Source organism: Notamacropus eugenii, chromosome 2 (assembly GCF_028372415.1).
Source record: "Notamacropus eugenii isolate mMacEug1 chromosome 2, mMacEug1.pri_v2, whole genome shotgun sequence".
Classification (NCBI taxonomy): domain Eukaryota; kingdom Metazoa; phylum Chordata; class Mammalia; order Diprotodontia; family Macropodidae; genus Notamacropus; species Notamacropus eugenii.
The window spans coordinates 84,188,821-84,212,067 of record NC_092873.1 but is presented as its reverse complement, the minus strand read 5'-3'; the positions used below and the strand labels follow the sequence as shown (position 1 = coordinate 84,212,067).

Sequence of the window (23,247 nt, the reverse complement as noted above, 5' to 3'; positions counted from 1 at the left end):
GAAAATACCTTTGAATTATTTACCCAGGTACATAGAAATCCTATATTACTATCCTAAATGCCTTCAAATCAGCAAAAGGCTGTAAAGGGAGGTGTGGTATGCAAGGAGAAAATGGGGCTATTTTTTTATATGTGCTACTTATGACCTAAAATAATGAACTATGGAGGTAGAATCTTTCCATATGTTAAGTTTAGCATTGGAGAAAACAGGTGGATATTACCCGCTATTAATTGGTTCATCTGAAAAGGCCAGAAGTCATAATATTAGCATTAATGATTTTTATCTAATATATTTTCTTTTAGTAAGTATCTTGCTAATGCTTTTATTTAAAAAAATAAGCACATTTCATTGGTGCCTTTTGTCTTTTTCTTGTGACCATTTCCAACGTCCCTGTACGGGGAGACTCAATTGAAATATGTCAGCACTGGACCTGAACACTTGGAGGGTCCCATTATGGGGTATATGGCTGGAGTGGGCAGTGATATTCCATCTGTACAGGCCACCAGGTGGCACTCTAAAGCCAAGCTGCACCAGCCCCCTTTAGCTATCACTGATTATTAATTTTTACCCTTAACTTACCCACTCACTGTGTTTCTATGCAGGTACCAACAGCCTTGTATAAGCCTTCATGTCATCAAAGTGTGAGTTCCATGAGGACAGGGATTGTCTTTTCCTTTTCTTTTTCACCCCAGTACTTAGCACAGAGCTTGGCACATAGAAAGTAGGTGCTTAATAAATGTGTATTGACTGAATGTGTACCTCCCTAGTGACAGTGACATAAAAGAATAAAAAAACCAAATGGCAATATGAAAAACATTTTTCAGAAAAAAATTAATTAATTAATTATTTTAATGTTCTACAATCCCTACCATAAAGCTTATATTTTTACCCCCCTGCCTAACCCCCACCACCTCCCTCCCTCCCCAAGACAGCATACAATTCTATATATGATCTACATATACTTTCCTATTGAATATGTTTTCACTATAGTAATGCTGTATAGACAAACTAAAATAAATGGAAGAAATTATATAACAAATCAAAACATAATATGCACCTACACCCATGCCCACGTATACAAAGAAGATCTGCTACATTCTGCAAATGCATTCCATAGTTCTTTCTCTGAGTGTGGAAAAAACATTTTTTTTTAATGTAGAAGAGATGACCTATGTGGAGAGAGTGGGCTTCACATGTGTAGAGAACGGTCCTTGTGTGGTTGGAGGCAAGGCTGAATAAACATCTCTAGCCCCTTCTCCCCCCACCTTTCCCCAAGGGAGACTTTAATTCCTGGCAGGAAGGGAAGCAGGAGGTTGGGGCCAGAGGCCACCACTCTGATCTCTTCAAAGAGGGGGGCTGTGCATATGTCTATCTGTTCCCTTAAACATTGATCATCTAGGGGATATGATCATATTTGCACTAACTTCCACTCTGTTTGTTATTTCTGGAGGGGACTGCAAGTTCTGTGTTCAATACCTGACCCCTTTCCCACCACATGCCACTTCCACAATGAATGAAGTAGGACAGCAAGTAGTTCATTGTGGGATTTGAGTGAAACTTGTGATTCCATCTTGTGACTCAATTGTAGCTACCTTAGTTTGTATTCACTTACAGGTTTAGTCCAACTTGTCTCATGAGAAAACTTTATTCAGTTTTGGGAATTGAGAGAAAACTTTATTGTATTTGAAATTAACCCTGCATGGCTGGGAAACAGAACCTCCTCTACCTTGTGCTTATAGACCCTTAACCAAGTGTGATAGATGATTCATTGGAGCCCTATTTTATTGGACCCCTATTTTATTACAATCAATATTAATTAGTTTGATATGAATCAATAGAGGATGGTCATTATAAGTTTTTTTCTTAAGCCCTAGTGCTCTGAATTGCAGATTGTAAATTCACTTGCTTAATCATAGGAAGCTAAAACCTCCACCCTTGTTTTTCCTTACTCAATTACGTGAAAAGTCCCCCAGCTACCTTTTTACCTCCCTGTCCCTTTTTATCCCTCTATTGCCCAACATGGGATGACCACGAGGATGAAGCCGATGGCCTGTAGCCTGCCCTTCTTCTGGCCCATCAGAACATGCAGATGTTTTGACATCTGCTCATCAGCCCAGCCCCATGAGCCTCCTCAGTTTTGGTAGTTCTTGGAAAATTAAGGTAGGCCTTTTACAGTATGCTGTCCAACCTGCTGGTCAACCAGTGGAATTCTGTGTTTTGTGTAGACCCTCCTGGAGGGTCATGGGCAAGGTCTGTCTACCAATCAGACTGTGTTTTTGGCCTGATCCACCTCTATTGTCCAGGTGTCAAGCACTATAAAACTAAGGTCCTGGAGGAAGGGGGCATCTCAGATTATGAGGAAGATGTGGGTTCCACTTCATTGAAGGGAACCATGGGCCCTTTAATAAAGTGCCATTGACTCAGAGCTCTGCCTCAGTGGTTTTTTCCCTTTCAGACTGGACAATTTTGGACAATCTAGGCACAAGGACCCCTAAAGTCTCTCCCTTCCTCCCTCTCTTCCACCCTTCATTTCTCCCTTCCTTCCATTTTTCCTTCTTTCCTTCCTTCCTTTCTCTTTCTCTCTTTCTTTTTTCTTACATTCTTTCTTCTCTCCCCTTCTCATTCTCAACCCTTGTTGAAAGAAAAACATCAGTTTCTTACATTGACTCTATCTGAAAATGTATGTCTTCTCCTGTAGCTTGAATCTATGACTTCTGTGTCAAATGGTAGGTAATTAGCTTCTTCACAATTTATCAGAAATTGTAATTGGCGATTGCATTGATCAGAGTCCTGAAATAGTTATAAGTTATTTTTTTAAGAAAATGTTATCACATAAATAGTTACTTTATTTTATATAAATCCTTACTTCATTCTATATCATTGTATATAGGTCTTTCAGGTATCTCAGAAACATCTGTCACCCCATTCCTAATTCGCTCATTTTTGGAGGAGATGAATGTTCTGCCCAGCCAGAGGGGGAGTGATGAGTTGGTGAGAAGTGAGAGAACTCCAGTTTTTTCCAGTTCCTTGCAGGACTTTTCAAGTGAGTTCTACTTTGGGGCTAGTCTCCTTTAGGACTGTTTAAACTTCAAGTTTTCTTTAAGGGTTGAGTCATTTCTGCTGCTCTTGACTTCCAGCTTCAAGAGAGACATAAGAAGGAATTTTCCCCTCAGGTGGCTGAAGAAAAAGACTGTGAGAAGGCAGAAGAGGAGCTGGCTGATGTCCTGTTTTCATCTTGCTACTCTAGAGACTTTGGGTAGTTTCCCCTTAGGTGAGATCCAGAATATTCTTTGTGGATTAAGCTGAGTTATCTTACCCCCAATGGGAGAGCTCCTTCACTCTCTGTTGTCTGGTATATATTCTCCTCTGTGTACTTTGTCTGATTTTTGTTTTGCTATTGATTTGGATAAATGGGCTTCTTAGCTATTCCCTGTGTATGTTCCTTGTAGAATGGATGTTTGGTGCACAAGCAGTCAAGTCTGGCTATTGAGGTTGGGTCCTCTTTCCCTCCCAAAATGACAAAACAGAACAATCACAAGTTAGTTGAAACGTGATCATATCCCCTTAGATGTACAATATTTCAAGGAGCAGATAGACATACTTCTATCCCAGAACCCTTTCCCTTTGAGGAGAACTAAGAGACTTCTGGCCCCAGTTTTCTGCTTTTCTTCCTGGAAGAAATATGTCTTTCTTGGAGAAGGGTTGGAAGGAGAAGAAGCTAGAGATGTGTATTCTGCACCACCCCCTCCCCCTTCCATTCAAGCCATGTAAGAACAGCTCTCACCACACATGGGGTCTCACTATACACAGGGCTCCATTTCTATCTCTATACATTCATTTCACAATTTCTCACAGCACAATTCCATATACTGTAATTTGTCTAACCATTTCCCCATTTATGGTCATCTCCTCATTTTCCAGATCTTTCCTTCTACCAAAAGAGCTGGTATAAATATTTTTGGATATGTAGGTCCTTTTCTTCTTTCTTTCACCTCTTTTGGGGGTGAGAGTGGTAACCTGGGTCAACGAGTGCACACTGTTTAGGGAATGTGGTGGCTGTAGTTTCAAATCAGTTTCAGACTGGGTAGACCAATTCATGGATGTATTAACAGTGTATTAGTATGGTTTATTCCATTCATGTTTTCTTTGGTCCAGTGACACTGGCTTTCTTGCTGTTCCTTATACTGTACCTCCCAACTCGGAGAATTTTCACAGACTGTTCTCTATGCCTAGAACTCTCTCCCTGCTCATCTCCTGACTTCCTGACTTCTGTGCAACTTCAACTATAGTATAATGTTCCGTATATATCTTATCTGTACATAGGTGTTTGGATGGTGTCTCCACCTTTAAACTGTGAATTCCTGTGGAGCAAGGACTTTCTTTTTTTTAACCCTCCAGTACTTAACACAGTTATTAGCACATAATGGACATTTCATAAATGCTTGCTGACTTGACTACTTTTTTGAAGCCCATGTAACAACTGTGATTTTGAGTCATCTTTGCCAGTCTCTGGGTGTGATGTAGAACCCCAGAGTTGCTTTAATTGGCGCTTCCCTAATTATTAGCAATTTGGACATTTGTTCATATGGTTGTGATAGCTTGGATTTCTTACTTTGAAAACTATCTGTTCATATTATTTGACTAGTTATTGAGGAATGACTCATATTTTGTCAGTTTAAATTAGTTCCTTATGTGTCTTGCTTAGGAGATTCTATTTTTTTTCTCAGAGAAAGTTACTGGAATTTTTTTCTCGATATATTTCCCTTCTAATTTTAATGGCAATATCAGACCTTCATAGGAGAAATTTACTCATAAAGGGTTTAGCCCAATTAGTTATTTCCCTTGTAATTAATTATAACTGCATCAATTTTATTTCTACAAAAGCTTTTAAATTGTGTGCAATTTGCCCAGTTTGTTTTCACTCATTTCTATACCTTAGTTAATAATTCTTTCCCCATCCACAGATGTAAAAGTTATCCCTTTCCATTCTTTTCTAATTTATGATTGCTTGAATTTAGATCATGTAGTCATTTAAAGTTTATTGTTGTGCATGGTGTAAGTTGCTGGTCTAAATCTAATTTCTGCCAGACTGCTTTCCAGTTTCCCAGATGTCAAATAAGGGAGTCCTTACCCCAGTAATTGGTATCCATGGGTTTATCAAACAGCATGCTACTATTTCTGCTTCCTTGTTTACTTAACCTACTCCACTGGCCAACTTTTCTATTATTGTTCAACCAATATAAAAATATTTTGACAACTGTTCCCTAATAACTTTTTTTTGTTTCATTTTTTATCTTGAGATCTGTACTCAGGCCTTCTTCATTTTTATTTTTTCCCATTATTTTCCTTTACCTTTTGTTTATCCAGATGAATTTACTTTTCCTAATGCTATAAAGCAATCCCTTGCTCATCTGAACAGGTTAGAACTAAGCCTATAGGTTAATTTAGATACTATCATGTTTATTATTTTAATACAAGCCAACCATGAACAACTAATGTTTCTTCATTGAAGTCCTTTATTTCTATAAAGTGTTTTGTAAGGAAAACATATGTACCATACCATTCATATGTATGGTGAGTATGTTTTTGCAGGTGAACTTCTAGATATTTTATACCTTTTGTAGTTATTTTTAATGAAATTTCTTTTTCCATCTTTTCCTATAGAGGCTTATTAGTCATATACTGAAAGCTTGATTATTTTTATGGGTCTGTTTTACATTTATTCCTTTAGTGAAGCTATTGTTTCAAGAACTTCTAGCTGGCTCTCAAGGAGTTTTCAAATATCTACAAATAACAATGATTTTATTTCTTGTTTAACTGTGTCTATTTTCTCAATTTTGTTGGGAATAGACATTTTCATCCATTCAGGTCTTTCTGGTATGCTTAATCAGGTTAAAATTTTGGAGTGGTTGCAGCTTTCTTCTAGGATACTCTCCTACATCACAGAGCCTTATAAAAATAGTACAGTTTAATCCAAAAATGTACAGGATCCCCTGATCCACAGGAAAACAGTTTTCAGCTTGGATGGTATACTGGATCTCCTCCATGACTGTAATGAATACCTTTGGTAGCAGTGTATCTCACTGTTTTATGGATCTCTTGATGTTTATTATCTGGAAGTCATCTCATAAAGTTCTCTCTGTTGTCATATCTCTTTTTTCTTAAAAAGTTTTTTGTCATGAACTTAAACATTAATAAATGCACATTTCAATATACAAAGAACATAAAAGATGATTGTATATGCAGTTCTCAACTTTCAGTGTTAAAGGGTATATTAAATTTAACATGGCAATAAAACTTCCCAGTTTATCTGTGTCCTCTTTTGAACTTCTCACGGCTTTCTTTTTTGTATTTTAAGATATTCCCTGATGCGTTTTTCTTTTCCTGCATTACTATTACCATCCCTTATCTCCTCTTCCAACTCCAATCCCCTTTTCCTGTAGGAGTGCTCCATTAGGACAAAGAAGTATAGTTAAGCAAAACAAATCATTAACTAGGTATGAAAAACTGATGTCCCATTCTGTATCTCTATCCATCACCTTTCAGTCAAGCTGGGAAACATGCTTCATCATCAGTCTTATGGAATGATAATTAGTGATTGCATTGATCAGAGGAAAGTCTTTTAAAATTACTTTCCTATAATGACTACTATTATCAGTATGTAAACTTTCCTGGTCCTACTTATTTCAGTCTATATCAGTTTAGAAAGACCTTTCCAGATTTCTCTATCATATTTATCATTTCTTACAGTAGAATATTCTGTTATTTCCATTTGTCCTAATTTGTTCAGTCATGAAATAATGGGCACCCACTTTATGTTCCACTTATGACAAGAAAAAGTACTGATATAAATGTTCTTTTATTATCATATCTTTTGAGTATTTTGATGTGTGGATGGGAGATAGTTTTTGGAAGACAACCTTTAAGGCTACGTTTTGCTCCTTGAACAAATACTTTCCCATTATGAACAATCAATGTTAGCCATAAGTGGAAAAAACTGCCTTGTGAGGTACTCAGGTCCTGTACTGGACTTTTCTCAGGGATGTTATAATGGAGATTTTTAAATGAGACATGAACAAAATAAGTCTAGTTTCTAAGTTTCTTTCAAATATAAGGTCTTATAATTGCCTTAATTAAATTATAATATCATAGAAGGCAGAAAGTTGTCTTTCTTTGTATCTCCTACATAGCCCAATACAGTAAGAGGTCATCAATACATATTTGTGGATTAAAGGTAACCTTATTAGTCAGAGGGAAAAATCCTGGCTTAGGAGACAAGTGAACTGGCTCCAACCTCTCTCTGACACTAATTGGTCACTGAGTGGTAGCTTGTTTCAAGAGATATAGGTGGTAATGAAACTTTATGGTGAGATTGGAAGACCCACTTTGGAACAGAAGAGTTAGCAGCCTTTGAAACGAAGTGGTTAGTCTGCCTTGTGTACAAAAATTACTAATGATTTCAACCTTCTACCGCAATGATATAGAAGTCCAAGAAAATCCTTGGGTGCTGTAATTGGAAGATCGACAGATAAAGGATTCTGGATGGAAGTAAAATTGCAGGGGATTGGTCAGAAATATGGAGACCTATAAGGTATTCTCCTATGAGGCTTCTTCAGACAGCTTCAGGCATATTTTCTGAAAAACTGTGATTGCATCATTGGCCACGATTTCAAGAAAATATTTATGTATTTCCTGAGCTTGCTCATATAATTTTTGATAACTGTGCTGGTGAAGAAGCTTTGCTTCCCCAACCTTCCTCCCTGTAAGAATAGCTAACTTAGGATTGTCTTTTATAAGTGCATGCAAATTCCAGGATTTGGTGATGCCATGCAATTCTTCTATCTTCCAATCAAACATCTCAACCAGATTGGTAAGGGAAAGCTCATCCACCCCAAATAACCTTTGATAATGAATCAGAGAAGTCCTGAGCTGGGCTAAAACTTCAGAGCTAGCAGAGACTTGTAGGGCCACCATCAAAGATTCCACTCCAATTATACCTTGTAAGGCAGTCTTCTTCCTCTCAATGGCTTCTTTACAGATTTGAGACAGGTGATTCCTCAAAATCTGAGCCTTCCTCCTCCTATCATCTTCAAATGCCTTCAGGGCATTAGAAAAAGCTGAAATGCCAAATACATTTTTCATGACAGAGATCAGAAATACTTGAGGATTACTTATATCTATCCTTTCCAGGTTCCATACAGATAGCACTGTATTTTCCCAATTATTGTCACTGTTCACACTGAATGTTGTGCAACCAAAATTTATGAATGGTGGGTATTCTGACGTGGGCTGCATTCTCCCTGAAATGAAGTAGACCTGCTTCCCCATGTTGTGCAGCTCTACTGCTAGGCTGCTATGAATAGATCCAATGTGGGCAGAGACAATGATGATGACAACATCAAACGGGTCACAATCTGTCTCCTTCAGGTAAGTTGTTGCTGGTTTCCCGTATGTCTCAATATCTGGTAGCACTTGCAACACTGGTACGAAAGGGATGTTGACAAAAAAACCTCCTGTATTTCCTGTGTGAGTAAACCTAGAGAGATCATTAATCAATAAAGTACTCTGGGAATGATTTCCAATCACAGCTATTTTCAGTGGGGTAGCTCTGATTTTCATTTTCATTCTCAATTTGGAAGATAGTTTTAATTTTCCCAGGAGCACCATCTCTAGTGTTTCAGACATGTCTGCTTTAAAGCTGACTCCTTGATCATCTTTCAGCTTCGATTGGGTGATTATGTCAGTGGCAAGTTGGTATAACATCTGCTCCACTGTGTGGTACATCTATGAGAAAGGAGACAAAGTGGATGGAGATTGAGTTAGATCCATGAGGGAAGGAAGAGGGATAAGAGAGGTGGATTTAATGAGAAGGAAAAGCCAAATCTCCCACAATTTCTAAAAAACTCATCACTCTTATATTTACACTTAAACGTCAATTCTGTGTTGGAAGAGAAGTGGGGTAAGGATAATCCAAAAGTAACTTGTTTGGCTTGGTAGTGATACCAAGATACACACATGCTCAGATGCTGCCTCCCTTTAAAGCAAGGGTTCTTAATATTGCTTAGGTATGTTCATTTTAGACAGAGAAGAATGAGAGGTGACTTTTGAAATTCTACTTTGAAAAAAATAGAAAGCTAAGAGTTGACCATATTTTATTTTTTGGGGGGGGAGTGTCAAATAGTTTTTCAAGAATGTTGCACTTTCCATTCAGATGAAGGAGAGAACAAAGATGTAAGGAGAAGAGAATGGGGTAATAGTAACTGGTGGAAACCTCATCAGTCATTTGCACTTGAGGGCTAGGTTCATAATCAAGGACTTTCCCTTTGCAAAGACAGACACACTGGCTCATTAGAACACTTAGAAATACATTTAAAAATTGCAAAAATGTATGTCAAACCTCTTTCTTAGTTGTCTTGTTCTGAAGGTGAAGTTGTAGCCATGGAGCTAAGAGAGAGAAAGAAGAGACTGAGCTTACAGGTTTTATCACTTGCCCATCTCATTAATAAGAGGGAAAAAGGCTTTTTCTGTACATAGGAGGGCTCTCTGAGAAAAGAGGAGGCAGTCTGATCTGCTGCAAGTCATTTTCCTCTCTTGGGGGCTCAGAAGCTACAGAAGGTAGTCCATGAACTCAATCTCATTTGCAACCCCACCCTACTGAACTTGGGAAACAAGAACTTTTTCAGGCTTCAGGCTTTGGGACTAGGCTTCCTCATCTGTCAAATGCAATTACTGAAGTGGATGAACATTAATGTCCCTATGATGCTATGGGCCTTTCTCCTTACCTTTGAAACTTCTCATGGATTCCTCCAAGGCATCTGTCTTTCCAGTGAAGGCACATACTCTTTCTTCTAGGTCCTGGGATGTGGTGAAAGGGGTGAAGACCTGTTCTTTCTTCCTCCTGAGGGGAAATAGGTCAATAGAGAACAACAGAAGGGATTTCAGGAAAAGTACAAAGGAAAGGTTCTAGCCAAATCCAGTTCTCCTCACTTAGAAATCAAAAACCGTTAGAAATACAAAAAATGGATTAAAAGAACAATAATCAAAAGTTGAAAAAAATATATAGAACAAAATAGAATAAAAAATATGGAATAAAAACCATATATAATTTAAAATAAAGATCATAGCATTGGTCCACATTCCACCTGCTCCCCACCACCACTTCAGATCAAACCATTATCTCTTTCTATCTACAAATGAAAAAAGGAAAATACACACCAACTGAAAAAGAATAAAAGGAAACTACTGTTGTTCAGTTGTATCCAACTCTTTCTGACCCCATTTTATTAGCAAAGATGCTGGAGTCGTTTGCTATTTCCTTCTCCAGCTCATTTTATAGATGAGAAAGTGAGACAAAGAGGCTGAAGTGACTTGCCCAGGGTCACACAGCTAGTAAGTGTCTGAGGCTAGATTTGAACTCAGGAAGACTTGTCTTCCTGACTTCAGGGTCCGTACTCTATCCACTGCACCACCTGGCAGCTTGATCATAGGCCAACAAACCTGACAAATTAAACAAAACAGGTGAATATGTATAAAAGAATAAAGTGTCTATATGAAAACAAAAAAAAACCAAGAAACAGAAAATTTAAATAACCCAGTCTCAGGAAAAGAATCTTCAAGTCACAAATGAGCTTCCAAAGGGCAAAAACATGAACAACAAGAAATAACGTGGGACCAGATAGACTTGTGAGTGAAGTCTATCAAACATTCAAAGAATGATTAATTTCAATATTATATCAACTGTTTGCAAAAACAAGAAAATATAGAATTCTACCAAATGTGATACAAATATTGTCTTGATACCTAACTCAGGGAGAGACACAACAGGAAGAAAACTCTAAGCAAATATCTCTTAAGTATATCAAGAAAAAAAATTTGAAGAAAACAGTAGCAAAGAGGCTGTAGCAACATGTCAAAAAAAATTATATACCATGACTGTTTTAATTTAAACCAGGAATACACGGTTGGCTCACATTAGAAAAAGTGTAAGCAATATAGACCATATTAATAAGTAATAACAAAAACAATTAAAATTATATCAATATATACAGAAAAGGCTTTTGACAAAATATAACATGTATTCATGTTTAAAAAAGTCAAAATAGGAATAAATTGGCCTTTCAAAAATATAACAAATAGCATCTATCTAAAAGCTAAAGTTCACATTATATGTAACGGATAAGTTAGAGAATTATCCATACGATCCAGAATCAAAAAGGATGTCCATTATCACTTGAGTTACTACATATCTTGGTAGATATGTAAGATAATAGAAGAAAATTAAAGGAATATGCAAAGGTAAAGAAATAAGCTGATTGCTTTTTACATATGATAGAACATGTTTATAGAACACTAGGAGGACGTTAAAAACAATACCTAGCAAAACGGCGGCATATAAAATACACCCACTCAAGCCATCAGACTTTCTATATGTTAACAACAAAATTCTGTAGGAAAAGATGAAAGAGAAATTCCATACAAAATAACTACAGAATGGATAAGATGTTTAGTAGTCTGCTTATTAATTCATACATGGGAACCACATTGATACAAGTACAAAATATTATAGAAATAAAGGTAGATATAGACAAATGGAGATCTTCATTGCTCATGCTTAATTGGGTCATTGCAATAAACATGATAATGCTGTCTAAGTTATTTATTTATTAACCACTTTGTGCTTTGTTCAGTTAATACCAAACTACCAAAGTATTAGTTTACAGACATAGGGGGAAAACACCAAAAGTCATCTGGGAGAACAAAAAGTTGAGGTTCTCATGGGAAATAATGAAAAACAAAGTAGAAAGGAAGGTGGCTGAACATCAAGACCTGATCTCAAATTATACCACAGAGCAGTAATCCTCCAAGGCCATCTGGCATGGGTTAAAAAAAAAAAAATCGATCATCAGTGAAACAGATCAGATACAAATGTATTGAAGCAAATGAATATAGTAGCATAGTGTTTGACCAATTCAGAAGACCCCAGCTACTGGAGAAAGGACTCATAAAACAAAAATGGTTGAGAGCTGGAAACCAGTTTGATGTAAGTCAGGTAGGTTCTGAGCCACTTCTCACACTATATACCAATGTAAGTTCCAAGTAGATGACTTGGATTGTAAAAGGTCACAGCATAAAAAAAACTAGAGCAAGAAATGAAATGCCTTTATGGATAAGGTAAGAACTGTTGACTAAATAAGGAAGATAGAAGGCCAGAGAAAGAAAATGAATGATTTTGATGGCATTCAAAATTTTGAACAAATAAAATTAATATAGTTAAAAGTGGAAGAGAAACAGGTAACTGGGGGAAAAATCTTTGCAGCAAGTATTTTTTTTTTTTTTGGCAAAGGTCTCATAGACAAGAGATATAAGCAGCTGACTTAAGTATATCAGAACAAGACCCATACTCCCATAGATAAATGGCTAGTGCATATGAATCAGGCAATTCTCAAAGTAAGAAATCTAAGCTATCAACAACCTTATGAAAAATGTTCCAAATCACTCCTAATTAGAGAGTATATTTCTGAAGTTCTGTGTTATTTTTATTGAAATGGAAAATGAAAATTGACAGAGGAGTTTTGAAAAAAATGTATTTAGAACAATTCTTTTTGTAGTGGAAAAGAATTGGAAACTAAGGGGTGAGTTATAGTATATGGTTGTTACAGAATGCTATTGTGCTATAAGAAATGATGTAAGGGTGGTTTCAGAGAAACCTAGAAGATTTGTTTGCACTGATGCAGAGCAAAATGTAAAAGGAAACAACTGGGAAACACCTGGGAACTCTAATAAAGGGAATGATTAACCAATGATGATGCATGGTACCGATCACCTCACAAGGAGATGATGGACTTAAGATGAGCAATAAGCTACGCTATTTTGGACATTGCCAATGTGGGCAAAATTGTTAAAGGAGTTTTATTTTTGTTTTTTTCTATTTTAATAGAGTTAGGAAGTGGGCTAGGAACAGGGCTGCTATAAACCTCAAAACAAAAAGAACAAGAGTAAGATTCTTAAAATAATTTTTCATAATGTACAGAAGAAAACAGAAAGGAAGCCAGAAGTAAACAGACGATCAGGACAATTCTGAAAATTACATGCTGAAATTATCATATATTTTCCAAAGCTTATCACAAACTTAAAAGCAAAAACTAAGATGTATGTAACAGAAATGTGTAGTTTCATGTATGATTTTTTTTGCTGTTCTACTTTGTATAAGGAAATGCTTAAGTTTGAAATCTTTAAAATGCACAGAAGTGAACAAAAGGAATATTAGCTGGAAACAGACAAGCAGGTCAACTTAGAAAATAACAACTTGAATTTATTACATACTTGAAAAGCAAGTTATAGTACCGACTAGAGGTTCATGTACAATATTTTCCAAGAGGAGTTGATTTAAAATTTTATGCTATATTAATCAACTGTCAAGGGATTAATTTGTAGAACTAGTCCAAATAGTAACAAAACTTATTTGGAAAAATGAAAGATCTAGAATCTCAAGTGTAGTAATGAATAAATGTAGTAATGAAGAAAAAGAGTATATAAGAAAATATGAACTTCTATTGCATAGTTTTAAAAATACATAAATTATATGACATTTAACCAAGTAGTAAGAAAATTGCTGTTTGGATGTCCTGCATTTTTTGTTTTCTTTTGTGTATTTAAAAAATGCTTCATGCTTTTATTTTTTCATAGTTTTCATTATTCACTAATCCACCACTAAAAGTAAACTGACTCACCAAAACAAAAGCCACTCTACCCCAAACCCCCACCCAAAATAAAACAGAAACTCAGAAGAATGCTATGGAAAGAAGGAATCTATAGAAATCATTTCATTCCTCACTGTCTTTATTGTTCCACACTAGAAAATTGGGCAAAATATAAAGTTGAATGGATACACTGTGTTTCCTAGGATGAACTAAAAGAAAAATGGAACAGGAGTATGAGATCTGACCTACTGATCAGTCACAAAGGAAACTTGGGCACATGCACATGCATGTGTTTTTTCTTCTTACGTGATGGTCTCTTGGTATTGTTATTCATTCCCACAGCTCCAACGACCATCTCCATTCAGATGATTCTAAATTTGTGATCTCTACTTCTGACTCAGACTTCAGGTGGGCATTTCCAACTGCCTAAAGGACATATCTCTAACTGGATGTCACAGAAGCCCCTCAACCTCAGCATGTCATTTGGCCCAGAAGAACTACATCCTGAGGTACTGAAAACCTTGGCAAATGAGAGTGCTGAATCAGTGATATTTGAAAAACCTTAAGAGAACAGAAGAAATACTGTAGGATTGGAGAGGACAAATGTCCCAAGTTTCAAAACAGGGAAGAGAAAGTCACTTGCAAGTTACAGGCAAATTAATTTGACTTCACTTCCTGGTCAAATTTTAGAATGTATGATTCAAGGAATGGTTGCAACGTCTAGAAAAGGAAAAGGTGTGAACAATTAACCAGCATGGTTTCACTAAGCACTAATCGTAAGAAATCAATTTGATTTTCTTTTTCACCAGGCTACTAAATTGGTAGACAGAGATAATCTATAGATACCGTTTAAAAATACTTTTAGCAAAGTATTTGATAAAGTTTCTTATGCTATACTTGTGAGAAAGATGGAAAAGATATTGACCGGAAAGGTATTGGGATGGGAGAAATAAGGGTTCAACAATGTTACATAGCAGCCAAAAAAGCTAATGTAATCTTGAGATTAATGAAGATGAAAGAGAAATACCTCCCAGGAATAAGGAACTGTCAGTCCCACTGTACTTTGTCTTTGTCAGTGTACATATCTGCAGTATCATATTCAGTTCCGGAGTATCATATTCAGTTCTGGGTACCACATTTTACAAAGACCACTGGACAGTGTCTAGAAGAGGGCAAGATGAAGGGCCTCAAGTTCCTGTCATATGTAGATCATGTGAAGGAATTGGTGGGAAAGAGAACCTTATAGAACACTCAGGGTGCATGTGAAGCAGAAAGTTTTACCTTGGCATATAGTGGGTCTCCCATCATTGGGCATCTTCAAACAAAGACTGGATTACTAAGTGGCACTTTGCATAGGTCTGTGACATCCTTATATAATGCTGTGGATCAAAATTATTTTTGCATCTTAACCCCTTATTAAATTATAAACCCTTTGGGACTTGTATTTTCTATTTCCTGTGAAAACTACTCCCGTGTTCTATACTTATTAGACACTGAATAAATGTCCGGGAAATTTTTTTTTAAATAAAAGTATAAATCCTCATGTTGAAGGTACTCTATCAGGTTGACAGGAGAAGAAAAACAACTGACTTAACTTATTGGATATCCACAATGATGGAGAGACAAAGAAGATATGCAGAGGAAAACAATCCAGCTAAGAACACTTACCTTTCTTCCAGTTGTTTTCTGATCTGTGGAAAAGAAGGGGAGAAAGGTAAGTTTTTCTGTGGCCATTCCTCACTGAATATGGAAGAAATCCCTAGAAAGTAACAAACTGAATTTTTGTTTCTTCCTCAGCTGTTCTAGATGCTCACTCTACACCTACAAATCCCAGCTCTTCTCATTATCATTACTTCCCTTTATGTTTCAATACCTCATGCTTCTGATAGTTGGAAATTCATCTAGTTGTATCTTGTCATTGGTTCAATTTCAATTCAAGTCTTTCATGTCAGTTTCTGTTCTGTAACAGAAGTGTTATATTCACCATCCGGGGCACAGATGGTGTATTTTTTTGTTTCTCACCTTAAGGATTTCACGTGGAGTCTGAGAAGCACTCTCCTCCATTTTATTTATTAAACTCTCAAGATGAGATATTTTTTGAGACATTTCAGTGACATGTTGCTCTTTCTTACAGGTGATGTCCTTCTCCAGCTCCTCCACATGGGCCAAGAGGAATTGCTCTTGTAGATCAAGGAAATTCCGGAACTGCTGATACTCAGACACAATTCTCTGTTTTTTGTCTTGAATCTGATTCTGCAAAAATGAGTGGAAAATATTCTTTAGTCTAGAGTAGGGGTTCTTAATCTGGGGACCATGGATGGTCAATAGAGAGATGTGAATTTGGATGGGAAAAAAGGCCCTATATCTTTATTTTCACCAATTCCTTCCTGAATTTTCTTCAGTTATGAATGGAAACAATGAAGCAAAGTAACATTACATTTCACCACATTGCCAGAGGGGTACATGGCACAAAAAAAGGCTAAAAACTCCTAATCTAGAGTCTTACTATCAATGACCAAAAAGGAAAAAAGATAGCAGGATGATTGTTAGAATTTCAGTCCTCCCACTTCTTGCCTGTACTCTCAGTTTCAGGACATGACAGTCTATGGTAGAGATTGACATAGATCTATGACATAAAACTAGGATGGTCTCAGGTCTTCTCTTTACTTTTCTATCATGTGAAATTGATGGAAACCAATGGCCAGGTTAATACTGGGTAGAGTATGGATGAGAGTAGTGCATCAAGTAGGAGGACAGACATCAGTGGGAAGATGAGAAGTCATTTAAAACATTTCCATATCTAACTCTCTTAGGTTTCCCATTATTCGTTAGTCCTGCCATCTCACCCAAGCCCTTCATTGCCTCAGACCTATCACTGATGGATCAGATTTATCTTATCAGTAATGACTTTACATGTACATAGTATTCTTCAAAGAATTTTAACATCTATTACCTCACTGAAATTTACAACAATCCTATAAGACAGGGAGAGGTGTTAAATAGGATTTTATCCCCATTTAACAAAGATAAAAATTAAGGAGAAGACAGATTACTTTGCATGAAGACATGCAAGTAAAAATCTGCATTAAGACACCCTTTCTTCATCCCTCCTTCATTCTCTTAGGAACATGGAAAGAAGCACTTGCTGCATTCCTGGAGGATCATATCCTTTTGTCCAGGCCTGTAAGCAAAGAATCCAGAGACACTGGGCCCCTGAAATAGAGCCTCAGTTTTTTTTCGGTGGGAGTTGGGGGAAGGGAAGGAATTATTTCCTACCAGCAGTGCCTGGAATGTGTTGTTTTCCTTGAAATGCATAATTTGTTCTTTGGATTTCTTCAAACTTTCCAGCTGTCTCTGAATTTCATCCTGTAGAAAGGAGAATTACTTTCCTACAGACAAATACAATTTCAACCTCTCTTCATTAGCACATCATAGTATCTAAAGCTAAAAAGTAGTTTTGATAGCATATCAATCATATATAGGGGCCTAGAGATAGTGGTGCTCTAAAAAGAAAAATAAAATAGCATCAAGAAAGCATTTAAAGAAACGCACAGACAGAAACTGAAAGAAGTTCAGAGGGAGACACAGACAAGCAGGATGACTTGGGAACTAACCTGTTGAATTTATTACATACAACTTAAAAAAATAAATTGAGAATAAGGGGGATTCATCATTTTCTGTTCTTTGTATATAGAAATGTTCATGCAAATTCAGAATAAAGACTTAAAAAATTTAAAAATGAATTGAGGGGACTGGACTAGACTATTGATGAAGGAGCTTTAAAGTATTAACATTTTATGAATCGGTGTAAAAATTGATCAATATGCTTAAGACACTCTCCATGGAGAAAGGGACTGAAACTCAATAGCAGGATCTAGGCGCAGATCACTATGGTTAAATGCAGGATGAGGAAAAGTGAAAAAGTTAGCAGAAAGATTAGGACAGCCTTAAGCTCCTGCATCATAGCTGCTATTTAGATTATTATATGCTTTTCCTTATGATCTTTCACCCTTCCTGAAATATTCCTTATCTTTATGCCCTCTCAGTGAAATTCTCTATTTCCTTTGGGGCCATGGTCAACTCACTTACTCCATGAAGTCTTTCCTGACAAAGTCCTCCCTAGTTCAGCATTTTTGTTGTGGCTACTTGTTTATCATCAAGAAAATGGTTTTCCTTCAAAACACCACAGAGTTTGCAGATCCCATCACTCCCAGAAAGAAAGTAAAACAGCCTTAGCCAAGAATTCCATTTTGCTAGATACAAAACGAAAATATTGGAGACTGTTTCTAAAAACTGTCCAGGGATAAAGAAAATCTATTTCTGACTCAGGGCTTGATCATTGTGAATGCTGGGAAATTTTCTGCTTTTCTTTAAATTTGCTTCAGCCCTCATTTTAGTTCATTTCTACTTTTTGTCAATGCAGATGGCTGTTTATTGAATAAATCTTCAAAATGAAGTTCTTCAGGGGTCTGTTCTCTACAACTCTTAAGCAAACTCTACCTGTACCCCTCTTTTGTTCACCATCCTGAACTCTTACTCCTCCCCCTTTTGGCAACCAACTCCCCAAACACTATTCTTTCTAGCATTGTCATACACTTCTGCCCTTTCTGGTGACCAACTGAACAGCAGTAGTAATAGAGTCATAGATTTAGAACTAGAAGGAACTCTATAGGGTCCAATGCCTTCATTTATAGGAATATGAAGGTCATATAGGTCAAATAACTTATACAAAGTCACATTAGAAGTGAAAGAGCCAGGATATTAACCCAAGTACTCTATCTTCAAATTCAGAGTTCTTTTCACAGCACTGCACTGTTTGTGATATACATCTGTGTGGGTGGGTTAGCAGAATTTTGACCCACCAAGGGATTTGGAGAGTAACAATCCTGGTGGGCAGAGGATAACCAAACCACAGTTCCGGAGGTCAGCACAGTGTTTGGCAGATAGTAAATGCTTAACAAATACCTGCTGCCCAATTAGTGATTGCAGGTGTGGTGACTACCACATTCACCAGTGTCTTCCTAGATCAATCTGTCAAGGGGTAGGAAAGACCAAGTCAAATTTCTTACTTTGTAGGGTTGGGCAGCATCCTCTACTGGCAGCACAACATGAGTACTGTGCTCTTGGAGCTCCTTGCACACAAAGCACAAGAACTGTTCATCTGTTTTACAGTAGAAAAAGGTCTTTTCCCCATGAGACTTGCAAAGTTGATAATCTTCTGGTTGTTTAGAATCTTCTGATTGCTTATCAGACAGTTCTAGTTTGAGGAGGTTGGGGACTAATTGTGCCAACACCCGATTAGGAATGATGTTTTCCTTTTGAAAAGGTTTCTTGCAAATTGGACAGGACACAGAGTCCTGGATATGGGCTTTATGAGAGTCACTTAGCTCAGTGATACAGCCTTGGCAGAAACTGTGGCCACAGGGAATGCTGACTGGATCCTTCAAGTACTCCAAACAAATACTGCAGGTCAGTTCTTCCAGGAGGGTTTCTGGTAGATGTCTGGCAGCCATGATCACTTTACTTCATCAATATTCTGCTTCCTGGATAGGATAATGAGGTAAATGGGGTAAAGGAAAGAAATTCTGAAAATGAATAGGGATTGAAATTTTGGTTGGGGAAAGTTTGTGTGAAGATTGAGCATGAAATCAAATATCTAGGTATTCAGACTAGGATCATCCAGTGGATTTAGGGCTTGAAGGGACCTTACAGTCATCTATTTCAACTCTTCTTGGTTACACAGGTAGTAGGAAGTAACAGAACTGGGATTTGAATTCAGGTTCTCTGACTTTCTATTGTAGCACACTTCTTGTTCCTCTCCTTCTCAAAAGGGGTTCAGGCCAATGTGTTTTGAAAAGATATTTTGATGGGAGTTAGAATAGTGGACAGGTCTAAAAAGGGTTGAAGAATTAGAAGGTTTGAGGACAGGATTCTATTGAAAGTGGAGGAAGAGGAGTGGCGTTGGATGTGAGGAAGGCTGAAAACATTAATGTAAGTAGGTCATATATTGTGCACAGAAAAGAAATTAAGGAGGGATGATATGATAGAGTGATTAGTTAATATTAAAATATTCTTTTTAGTAGTTCACAGGGGAAAATCTGATTATTTTTGAAATTCTGGAATGAGGTGTATGTGGTTCTCACCTTAGACTTACCAATTATTTCAGGTTGTCTTAAATTCTTCCACAATCTTGCCAGATGTTCCTGATTCCTAAGAAGGGCAACAGACCAGACAAGGCTGAGGAGAACCTTGAGGCTTCCACTGGAGTGGGGGTTCCTAACTTTCTTTGTGTCATGGAGTTGATGAGATACAGGCCCAAACCAAGACCTTTTCCCTTTGGATCAGGAGGGCTTTTATCCCACTAGTCTGAAGGGCCCCCAGAAAGTCTGGCCTTTAGGGGAGGCTCCTTGGATTCCCCTTTCATTTCTCTCAGGCCAGATACTCCCAATCTTCTTTTTAGCATTCTTTTGATATTCCTCCCTTTGATCCTATTACCAGCCACTCCCATCAGGATGCTCCCTGGGTTTGATCTAGGGAGACCATCCCTGGGACCCCAGACTACCAGGGTACACCTGCTTCTGGCCCAGGCCCTCCATTGTCTGATATCTCTTGATTGCCTCCAGCTGTTTCCAACACTTGACCAGTCACCCTCTCCTTGGACTTCTCCTCAAGATACTCCCTAAACCCCTCCTCCAATCACTCTAGACTACCAGGCCACCTCCAGATCTCTCCTAAAGTCTTTTCTGTATTTAAGGTCCATCTTGCCTGAAGGCACTCAGATTCAATCCAGCTCAGACTCTGTCTAGCTGGTATTGTATCTGGCCTGTTTGTGAATACAAGAGTTACAAATGCTTAGGCTCCTTAAGAATCAACTCAGTAAGGGGGATCTTTAATAAACTTTGTTTTCTTTGGCTTTAAGAAGGCTTGAGTGGAATTCATTACAGCAGGACCCGATGTGTCGGAATTTTGGGGTCCCCAGCACGCCTCAACCTCATGTTGACCTGAAAACTTAATTAGAGAAAAGGCAACAGGCTAATTGCATACATTTCATGATTTAATTAATTAATTAATCAATTCCCTATTAAAGATAACGGTAACATAATGCATTATGGAGCCAGAGATGTTCTGGCTACCCAGTGCAGAAATCTTCTGGCTTATATACATTTTTCCATGAGAAAGGAACTCTCCTAATTGAGCAAATCATAAATTCGGTAAGACAGGATAATTAACAAAGTAATGTTGGTCAGGCCTTGGGATTCCAGCTGGGTAAACACGTCTCGGTGATAAAGAAGGAAATCCCACCACTAGTAAGTGGCAGGCTTCCTGCCCTAAACAGATAACTGACATAGGAAAGGGTAAACAAAGTTCAATAGAAATTATGACCTAAGATGTCTATATTTTCTTTACCATTAATATGCCATAGATAATAAGGTACAAAGGAAAGTCCCATTATTCAAGATATAGTGTCTTAGGTTAAAGGCCTCCTAAGGAATGTAGAGTCGGCCTTGGCTGGCTTTTGCTGACATAGGAAGAGGCACTCTCTGAGTTTACTTCAGAGAGAACAAAGAGACTATTCCAAAATTTTATATTAAACATTATCACTCATCAGACCCATTTGGTAGTCTGGTGAAGCCAAAGGAGTCCTCACAATAATGTTGAATTGAAGGAAATGAAATGCTAAATTTCAGTTACAGGTTAGTAAAAATAAAAAGACATTTCTCTTCTTCTATCAAAATTCACAGATAACCTGAAATCTACTGACAGATGGGTCTATGTGTGTGTTTGTGTGTGTGTGTTGGGTGTGGATTCCAGGTTAAGAACCTCTACAGATGAGAATCCAGGGAATACCTTTAGTCACTTTGAGTATTACTAGCTATACAATTTTGAAAATGACTAGTTATACAAGTTTAAAAATCAGTAATAGACACAACTTATCTGTCAGCAAAGTCTCTGACTTTGTAAATTCCAGACCCTTGTTCTAGCACACAGAGATAATGAACTCCAGGGTGGAATGCCCCGACCCTGTGCCATATGTTGATCAAAAAGCAGAACAACCCCACCATAAAAAGAAAGCAACACGCCAACCCAAATCAGGTTGATGTAAGGCCTTCCAGCAGGCATTTTCTTGTGTTCTTTTCTAAGGCCAAACAAGCCGATGTGATACTTATTACATAAGTCTGGTAACCATTTTTTTCTTCAAAGTAACAGCGTTTTCATTGGCTGTCCCTGAAGCCTGAAGCCCTCTCTCCCTCCCCTCTCTGCCTTTTGGCTTCCCTAGTTTCTTTCAAGTCTGAAATAAAGTCAAACATTTTGCAAAAAATTCTCGCAGTCTTTTAAAAGTCTTAATACCTTTCAACTGAGACTATTTCAATTTATGGGGTCTCGGTTGTTTGTGAGTGGTGGGCTCCCTGAGTGGGAGGACTCTTTTGCCTTTCTTTGTACTTAATAAATGGAGGACTGCCGCCAGGCTGCCCCGCCCAAGACCTCGACTACATTAATGACCTTTAGAATTCACTTTTTAGATCTGGGGGTCCAATCCAATCCAACTCAGGAAAACTGAGTAAATGAATAACGAATAAAAAAGCATTTACCAAACACTGGCTTAGCACAAATATAAAAAGAAAGACGATCCCTGCCCCCAAAGAGCTTACATCCTAATGGGGAAGGTAAGATACCTACAGGGAAGTAGTGGCCACAGAAGAGACTTTTGATCTGAGGAGTCCCAGAGAAGGAAAGGGTTTTTGCTGGTAACAAAGTAGCCAGTGTAGAGGCCAAGCTCAGGTTCCCGGACTCCAAAACCGGCCTTCTTTCAGCAAAGCCCCCACCCCAGCAATACCAGACTCCAGCTTGAGAACATCTCACCTTTTGGCACCCAGAAGATGGAGGGGCAGGAGGGGGACAGGGAGATGTCAGCCCACGGAGTCCGCCGGTGGCTGGAGAAGCGGGAGGAGACTGCAGGCTCAGGAAGGAAAAGCTGCCCAACCTAACGGGACTTTGGAAAACTTTAGGAGTTTCCCTTTTCCTTTTCCTCAGCAGCCTCAGACGACTTGGTCTGACTAGAGACTGATGACGCCTCTTCAGTCATCGGCCAATCCGCAGATCCTATCGCTTTCCCTTCCAATCAACTAATGCAGATCCTCCCTACCCCAGACTTCCGATAAACTGTCGTGGACGGGTAGCAGAATAAGAGTAAGTGAATACGTCTGGAACGTTAGGTTGGAGCTTTATTATGGAGAGTTTTAAACACTAGGAGGAGTTAGTATTTTCTTCTCGACCCAAAAAGGAGCCACTGCAGAGCTTTGAGTAGGGGAGTGACCTGTTCAGAACTGTGTCAGTCAACATTGATCAAGCTCCTACTCTGTGCCGGGCACTGTACTAAACGCTGGGCTCAGAAAGAAAGGTGAAACGCCCTCCTCTCAAGCAGTTCCCAGTCTCATGGGGGAGGCAGCTTGCAAACAGCTATGTCCAAAGAAGCTGTAAACAGGATAAACTGGAAATAATCAAGCAAGGGAAGGCATTAGCATTAAGGGGGATGAGGAAAGCGTTC

At 38.0% G+C, this 23,247-nt stretch overlaps 1 protein-coding gene across 8 annotated transcripts in view; it reads right to left on the bottom strand.

Moving 5' to 3' along the window:
* Window positions 1-22,892, bottom strand: part of LOC140525836 (uncharacterized) — a 139,517-nt gene extending 116,625 nt beyond the window's left edge. The window contains exons 1-9 of one of the 8 annotated variants that reach the window (XM_072641545.1): window positions 22,380-22,784; window positions 19,844-19,910; window positions 18,770-19,243; window positions 16,977-17,066; window positions 15,723-15,953; window positions 15,369-15,391; window positions 9,783-9,898; window positions 9,398-9,444; window positions 5,499-8,784 (exon numbers count right to left, since the gene is read on the bottom strand). In XM_072641545.1, coding sequence (XP_072497646.1) covers window positions 7,600-8,784; window positions 9,398-9,444; window positions 9,783-9,898; window positions 15,369-15,391; window positions 15,723-15,953; window positions 16,977-17,066; window positions 18,770-19,213 — 2,136 coding nt within the window. In that variant the 5' untranslated portion in view covers window positions 19,214-19,243; window positions 19,844-19,910; window positions 22,380-22,784 and the 3' untranslated portion in view covers window positions 5,499-7,599. Of the gene's footprint in view, window positions 1-5,498; window positions 8,785-9,397; window positions 9,445-9,782; window positions 9,899-15,368; window positions 15,392-15,722; window positions 15,954-16,976; window positions 17,067-18,769; window positions 19,244-19,843 lie in introns of those variants that run through there. The other 7 variants (XM_072641546.1, XM_072641544.1, XM_072641541.1 and 4 more) reach the window with 7 other exon arrangements.
* Window positions 22,893-23,247: the final 355 nt, after the last annotated feature.